General features: G+C 47.7%; 1 protein-coding gene across 1 annotated transcript; it reads left to right on the forward strand.

Moving 5' to 3' along the window:
- Positions 1-2,293: 2,293 nt before the first annotated feature.
- On the forward strand, positions 2,294-6,828 carry BMP10 (bone morphogenetic protein 10). The gene is made up of 2 exons (XM_010225348.2): positions 2,294-2,627; positions 5,885-6,828. Exons 1-2 carry the CDS (start codon positions 2,294-2,296, stop codon positions 6,826-6,828), a joined length of 1,278 nt encoding a protein of 425 aa, XP_010223650.2.
- Positions 6,829-8,451: the final 1,623 nt, after the last annotated feature.

An 8,451-nucleotide genomic window follows, 5' to 3' on the forward strand; every position in this document is an offset into this window, starting at 1 on the left:
GCCTTTATATCAGATATGCTCTATGGGTGCTGCTCGTCTGGCAGATCTCCAGCAGGGTCTAAATTGAATAAGCTACGAAGGCAGCGGGAGCTGGTTTGTGTATAACTGCGTTGCCCTTTCGTGTGCTATTGTTCATGGAGTTATCAAAACAAGAGCGGAAACGCAGGGAGAGCTGGAATATCTGAGCAGTAATTGAGTTCCTAATGAGCCTCCGAAGCAAGATGACTTATTTGTGGGTTAGGAAATTTCTGTCAGATCCCTGCGTGCGGTTTTTACTTGCGTGTTTATGTCTGCAGGATGTGAAATTATGGAATCATAGAAAATATGTCTGGATTTAGCAGAGTTTAGAGAGGTCGCTCGCTATTCCAGCCTCTGTTTATGTCCCTGCCGGAGTACAGTAATTCTGCTCCGTTTTGTCACCCAGCAAATTGAAGTTGTGCAGCAGGTTACGTTTTCATCTTTGCTAAAGAGGAGTGAACCTGGAAAAACTCCTCCGGCTCTAGAAACACTTATGTGATTAACAGTGGAGTAACAAAGAGGAGAATTTGACTCAATGTGTGATTAAGGGCCAGATGCTGTCCTCAAAATAGCCAGCACGCTCGTGCTGAGAGGAGGAATTCAACTAAAAATCTCAGTGTAAACACTCTAAAACCTCTTTATAAAATCAAAACCCTACCTAAATCCTGTGGGAAGCCCCACATCCTCAGCAGCAAGGCATGAAGTACTCTGTATCCCAGCATTTACAAGGAATATCTACATGCTGCTGCCTGTGCATTCCAGCTATTCTCCAGATTAATCTCATTTCCCTACCAGGTCCTTAGTTCAGCAAACTAAGGTGATGAATCACGGGGAAAAAGAAGACGCTGCTTTTCCTTTTAATGCAATGAACACAAGTGACCTGGATTCAGCTCCAGAATTTCCCCAAGTTTTTCCGGAGAGCCGCAGTCGTCACGGGATGAGTCTTTGATAAGGCTGCAGAGGATTTATAGATAAGCTTGCACAGATAACTGTGAAATCCACACTGAGATCTAAATTAATATTTCTACGCTCAAATATCTACTTCCAGTGTAGCTTAGCAATAGCAGAGACCTTGATAACGAGTTTGGCCTTTATTGTCAAGTTCCCATATTTAGAAGAAGAGTCGGATAAGATAGATAAGAAGGCCATGCTGATGCCTGGCTCCGTGGCATTAATACTGCACTTTTTTTTCCACAGAGATGTATTGATATTTCTAAAAAACAATCAAATATATGGAAAGGATGGGGAGGTTTCCTCTTCAGATTAAGCTCAGAGAGAAACTCAGTGGTGCTCATGAAAGGAGATTGGGCTTTATCTTGAGTGCTGGACCACAGGGGCCAAGGAGCTGCTGTCAAAACCAGGGCAATCTGAAAAGTCTGAACACCAAGGTGGTTGTGAGAAGGCACATAAGAAGTTACATAAGAACTGCATACAGAATAATTTTGTCTTCTTTTTTTGCATGAGCATTTTGATGAAATTTGCACATCCTAACAGAAAATTGCTGTGTGTTTTTAGCATGTCTTTTCGTTTCTTTTTCCAGTGAAGCTCTGGCAAAGTGGCACCTCAGAGCTGCGACATGGGAGACCCTCCTCATCCAAATACCTTGGGTTCACCCGCTCGTCCGCGTTCAGCACCTCGTGGCCCCGAAAGAGCTGGAGCTCTTGCACTACAAGCACAGAAGAATGGACTTTATGCCAACGAGGTTTCTTTGTAAGTAAAATAAGCATTTATCTCTACAACATTTTTACAACGGACAGTTGTGTGGTCTTAAAGGGGCTCTTCATAGTCCTTGGTGCAGAATTCATAGGTTTGGGTAGAGGCATTGACACGCGAGCTTGAAATCTGCAACGAGTTGGTCATACACCAAGCAAGGCAGCTACCAGGAGGCAGAAAGGAAGGGCAATTCCTCTTGAGGAGAAACTTGTCCTATCTCCTCGTGTCCTAGCGCAGAATGTTTACAAAATGCTCATTAAGGGAAAGGGGATTGTGAGATAGCAACGAATCTGGTGAACAGCTTACGCGGCACGAGATAAGGGAGGCGAGGCGACCATAGGAGAGAGGGACCCATATCCAATTACCGAGACCTGCTTTTGGGGAGGGGGAAGGGGGAAGAAAAGGGGAGGGCAGGGGGAGAGCGAGACGGGCCGGATCACAAGTCGCAAGACAAGAGCTTCCAAACTTGTCATCTCGGTGTGACACGAGCAGGGGATAAAACGGCCGCTTAGCCCACACGAGGGTAGAGCTTGTTGAGCGCGCTCGGAGCGGAGGGGAAGGGATGGGTTCTGGAGGCCTCCAGCTGTGCGCCGGCCTCGCTCTCCTGGTCCACCTCGCCTCCTGCAGTCCCATCCTGAGCTTGGAGCACTCTTCCTTGGAGGAAGACGTGCCCCTTTTTGACGAGGTCCTCTCCGAGCAGGATGGGGTTGATTTCAACACGCTGCTTCAGAACATGAAGAACGAGTTCCTGAAGACGTTGAACCTCTCCAACATCCCCCTGCACGAGGCGGCCAAGGTGGACCCCCCAGAGTACATGCTCGAGCTGTACAACAAGTTCGCCACCGATAGGACATCGATGCCATCGGCAAATATCATCAGGAGCTTCAAAAATGAAGGTAAGAAGTGCGTTCCCCTAGGAGAAGCAAATCAAAAAGGGCGTCATTGTAGTCATTAATTAGCCATTAATATCTACCAGGAATGGAGAGGGGAAAAGGGCCTTTCAGTGAAGAGGCCACTGGGAACAGGCAGCTAACACTGCACCAACTTTATGCAGATCCCACTTTTTGTGACCTAGATCCTTTCAGACCCTTTTTTCACCACTTTTGAGACTGTCAGGTTTGGGGGGAAGATGCTTCTTTTACGTCTGTGCTGCGCAGCACCAAGTACAATTTGGGTGTGTTTTTGTTATCCCCGTAATCACACATATCTTTGGCAATTAGCTGTTCGATTTTCAGATGGCTTTAAATTTGAAATTAAGGGCATTAATGTTTTCACGTGCCTTTTAAAGGTGCAATATATGGTTTTCTGTTAATATCCTTCCACTGTTGATCCCCGTGGGAATCGTAAAGTCTCATTCCTTTGATGTCAGAGCATAGCCCAGAAAATATACAGAAACACATGAAGCTGAATTTGGATGAACTTCTGGTTTTGCTTCAGAGGAGTATAATACTTCCTATGAAAAAAATGAAAAAATTGAGGGAAAAGCCCAATTTTGAGGTTAGGTGGTTCTCTCTCTGGTTCTGCTTTAATGTTTTCCCTCAGTTTAACAAGGAAAAGATGAAATTTTAGTGCTGACATTCAAATGTTTTTGTGTCAGAACTTATTTGCACCAATACAAGCTATATGTTAAAAATGTTTTTCAGGTAATCATTTCCAACCTCCAAATACTCTACTTTGCCAATACAAGTACTTTGATTCTTTCTAGCTACTCAGAGATACGTGGAATTGTTCAAATCTGGATCTTCTCCTATCCCTTATCAGTCTAATTAATGGCGTGTAACACTAATTACTACTTTTTGCTGAGATTCCCAAGTTCAAGGTGACAAACTCTCAGGGAACTCTCCCTGTGTGCAGGTTGGTTCAGTTTGATGGGACAGCAGTGCTGGTCTCTGCTGTTCTGCCAGGCCTGGGCACTCTCTACCCTCAATACATTTCTGACTTGAGGACTGCTTTGCAGTTTAAATCTTCTTTCCATATTCTTTTTCCGCATTGTGGTAATATGACACTGAATTTATTGTAGCAATCCAGTTACACCTGCTGGTGAACTGTTCCTCATCTGAACAGCCTTGCTAATCATGGCTGTAAATGAAGAAATATGCAGAAACAAGCGCTGCTCTTTGCTCCTGTTTCCACTCATCAGGAGAAAGAATCAGATCAAGTTTGGCTAGTGCACGATGCTAGGGAAGAAAACGCAGTGGGATTTACTGGGGTGAAGCTGAAGCCATTTCACTAGCAAGACCGAAATGCTTCCAGGTTTACGGCATTGAAAACGGTGCAGTGCCGCGTGCCACAATTCACCATCCCTTGCCTTTCCCTAAGCACGAGGGAGATATTCCATATTTTTTTTCATGGCTGCAGCAGATCTGCACTGGGTCAAGTAAACTTGGTGCAACTTCCTGCTGTTTCTGTGTGTTTCCCACTTCTAATCCAACACAGCAGCTGCAGGGTGAGACTTCTTGCTAATGCACCCGCTCCACACACCCAGATAGTTACAGGGACTGCTGCACTTAATGGTTTCTACCTGTCTTGAAAGCCCATGAAGGGAAGAACCATTCATTTCATGCACAAGGAGGGGTTATTTTATAGAGAAAGTGAATTACTCTCAATTTCAGGACGCTAGGAACAGATCATATGATGAAGACTTTTTCAGCTGCTTCTTGAAAATTGGCAGTGACTGCTCTTTCGTTATCCTTCATTAAATCCCTTATTAGCTTTGTTATTACTGTAATGAGATTATAGAAATATATTGTGCTGCCCAGCTGAGAGTAGCCAGCTTCTAGTGCATTATTATTATTATTATTACTCATCTTCTAGATGCTTTGGTGGCAGTTTTCCACCTTGTCATCGTCGGTGGTGAACACAGCCTTGCTCTAGCAAGCTGCAGGTTAGGAATTTGTGAAAGTTTCTTCTATTTGAGAGGTTTTGGCTGAAGCTTCCCTCATCTTGAGCAGCCTTTGAGCCTCCCCACTCTGGAGCACGGCCAGTTCCCACCTTCATCAGCTCATGGGAAGGGAGAGGCATCAAAGCTGCTGTTTGGATTTTTTATTAGGAATAAACAGGGGTGCAAATGGGAACAGGAAAACGGTGCCTCCAAGTCTTCTTCGTGTCACCAGAACAGCTCCTGCGCTTGCCTCAGTGCGCTGGTGGAGTATGGCCAACACTTGCAGCTTTATCAGTGCCATTTTGCTACGAACATCCCCAAATTGGAGGAGTCAGCGACGAAAACAGCAGCAGATCCCGAGCCGCTCGTCCCTTGCAGGGACATCACCTGGGGTCTGTGTGTCCTGCTCTGTCCTCAGAGCCGCGCGTGGCAGCGCGAATCCAGCCGCAGAGACACGGTCACTAGTGCTACGATGCCTGTGCTGCATTAAGACATGCCCGTGTATAAACAAACAACACAGATGCGATGGACAGACTGACCAACGAGCAGATATTAGGGGTTTCTTATATGTTTTATTAACTAAAGTTGCCAAAAGTGCCTGCTGAACGCAGCTGATTGGCTCAGTTCACAAACCCGGCGGGTCCGTGGCAGGATTTGTTGACTGGCAGCTTTCAGACTGGGGGATCGCTGCCTGCTCCTCCTAACAAGGAGCCTTTTCGTGTTTGCAAGCACATTTTCCCCCCTCAGAATCTGGCCTTGCAGTTGCTGATAGCGTTTGAGCGGAAGGAAGCGCTTGCTAGCCCAGAAATGATAACCCAGATGCTGCCTGCAGCTTCTGCGCGCACAGATCTCGTGTCATCTCCCTTCTCCCATGCCCACTCCAGTGACACGCTGCTCTTCTTGCCCTCGCCTGCACTAACATTTTCTCCTCTTTATTAAACAGTTGCCATGCAGTAATCTAGAACTGATTCCACTGCAGTATTTGGCAAGGTGTTTTTAACATGCAACACTACCAGGTGTCAAGGAAGGCCCAGAAAGCCATCGTGATAGAAACTATAAACCCAAATTTGCTGATTTTGTCAGGGCTGGGAGTTCACCGTCCTTAGACATGTAGAATAAAACAGGGTTTTTATTGCTCATCCACGTATTGTTTTGGGAACCAGTGCAAAACCGTTTTCCTGGATTGTCCCGCCAAAACCAAAGGATTGTAAAACAGGTCCGGTGTGCTGGATATCCTGACCTCCTAAAATAATTGATCTTTGTCATTTCCAGACTTGGCTTCCCACCCCATTGGTGTTGTAGGAACGCGGAAATACCCCCTTCTCTTCAACGTATCCATCCCTCACCATGAAGAAATCACCATGGCGGAGCTGAGGCTCTACACCCTGGTGGAGCGGGACCGAATGCTCTACGATGGACTCGACCGGAAAGTCACCATTTTTGAGGTGCTGGGAAGCGACCACGTGGGGGTAGGAGAAGAGCGGAAGATGGTGGCGCTGGCGTCGAGGCAGATCTATGGCAAGAACAGCGAGTGGGAGACCTTCGAGGTGACCGAGGCCATCAGGCGCTGGCGAAGGGCAGGCCTGACCACGCACCGGCTGGAAGTTCATATCGAGAGCAGGGAAGGGGAGGAGCAGAACGGAGAGGGGAAGCTCGATATCGACATCAACTCGGAGGCCAAGCACGTGCCCCTGCTCATCGTGTTCTCCGATGACCAAAGCAACGACAAGAAGGAGGAGAAGCAGGAGCTGAACGAGATGATAGACCACGAGCAGCTCCTGGACTTGGAGAACCTGGAGGTCGGCAACTTCCACGACCGGCCCGGCGAGGAGGCGCTGCTCCAGATGCGCTCCAACATCATCTACGACTCCACCGCCCGCATCCGGAGGAACGCCAAGGGCAACTACTGCAAAAAGACTCCGCTCTACATAGACTTCAAGGAGATTGGCTGGGATTCCTGGATCATCGCCCCCGCGGGATACGAAGCCTACGAGTGCCACGGCGTGTGCGCCTACCCCTTAACGGAGCACGTCACGCCGACGAAACACGCCATCGTGCAGACCTTGGTTCACCTGAAGAACCCCCAGAAAGCCTCCAAGGCCTGCTGCGTGCCCACCAAGCTCGACCCCATCTCCATCCTCTACCTAGACGCGGGGGTTGTCACCTACAAGTTCAAATACGAGGGCATGGTGGTATCGGAGTGCGGCTGCAGATAGTAGGAGCACGCGCACGGGGGAGAGCACGGGGGAAGTATTTAATGATTCAGTCTGTAAATTTGTACATTTTGCTATTTAATGAGGTTATTTAATGAGGCATGTACAGATAATTGTATGTTTCCTGTCACGGGGAATGGGCAAGACATACGACTGTAGGGAATGTATATTTTGTTCCATTGCTTGCTGCTTGCTCTCTTTTCCTGTCCAAATTAAGACTGAGTCTCTCTTTGTACCAGGGCACAGACCAGATCACTGGGTTGTTTAGGGGGGCTCTTCCTGCCCAAAAGGGGCAGATTCAAGGTCCTAAAAACATTCCCCTTCCTTTAATCTTTCCCAGCCTTGAAACCCAGAGCTTTAGGAGGCCTAAACCAGTGCATTAACTCCCTAATCCTTGAAGCTCTGCCAGGAGCTTGTTCAGAAACTTGTTCCCCCGGCCGCTCCGCTGAGTTACATCCGATACATCCATGTAACCGGCAGAGCGGGATTGCACGGAGAGCTGGGCAGAAGCGGAACGTGCTTCGTGCCGGAGGGGATCCTTCCCTTACGGATCGCTCACGGAGTCCGTTCTTAAAGGTATTGCCCCGCTCCATGGAATCACATGCCATGTTTCCACCACTCTTCTGCAACAAATGGTGGCGATAAGGAGGTGTCGGAGCTGAGAAACAATAGACCCGTCACTTTATTTATACTAAGCTGCAAATTTGTCAGATTCTTGGGGAAGTGTAAGTGACATTGACTCTTTTAGCCTGTAGCAGAGCCCGCTGTGCTGTCCCTGCATCTGTTCTACACTTTTAAGGGCAAGTTATCTTCACTGGAAGTGCTTGAGGGTCTTTGGAGGAATCCCCCGGCACTTCATGGGAGTGAACACAAAAGACTTGATCAAGCACTAACTAAAACCAATTTCACCTGTTTTTTTTCACACACATTCTTCTGTGCTTCCCATAATTTATTGACCTATTTATTGACTGCCTGCCTTTGTAATATAATGTAGAATACAGAATGTTTTATTTTTGTGCTTGTATGTAATCCCACTCGGATAAAACCTTGCACCCATCCTATTTCACACAGAATCGCTCTGTTTTGTGCTGCACAGAGATTGCGTTGGTGATTTTTGCTTTCCCTGTGAGATGTTTGTAAATACCCTATACCACAGTTCTCTTCTTTTGCTTGCAACCTGTTCCTTGCAGTAATTCCAACGGGAACACACATGGTCTTGTCCAATATTTACCCACTCCTGCAGGGCTATCGCTGCATTAAGTGGCCAGTTGTGTAGTTTATTGTAGCTACGCTGCAATCTTAGGCTGTGATTAATGGTAAGTCGAAAGAATTCATCCGAGGTGTGAGGTTCTGCCCTGCTGACACGAGCTGCCGTGTCGCCACGTAGAGCCTCTCCAACCACCCACTCATCCCACGGAGCCGTTTGCCAAGACAAGCCGTTCCCCTTGTCCGGAGCGATAATCCCGCGCCGGGCGGATGATCCCCCGGGTGTTTTCAGCGACGCTTCCGCGCGCCCGTTCCCGTCGCGCTTCGGGCGCCGCTCTCCTTTATCAGAAACGCTGCAAACGGGCGCCGCGATGCAACTTGGGCAGTGGGTAAAGCCACACGTGTGAATTTGTACAGGAT

This window comes from Tinamus guttatus, unplaced genomic scaffold (assembly GCF_059628265.1).
Source record: "Tinamus guttatus ecotype Peru unplaced genomic scaffold, ASM5962826v1 Tinamus_guttatus_pri_ptg000866l, whole genome shotgun sequence".
Taxonomy (NCBI): Eukaryota; Metazoa; Chordata; class Aves; order Tinamiformes; family Tinamidae; genus Tinamus; species Tinamus guttatus.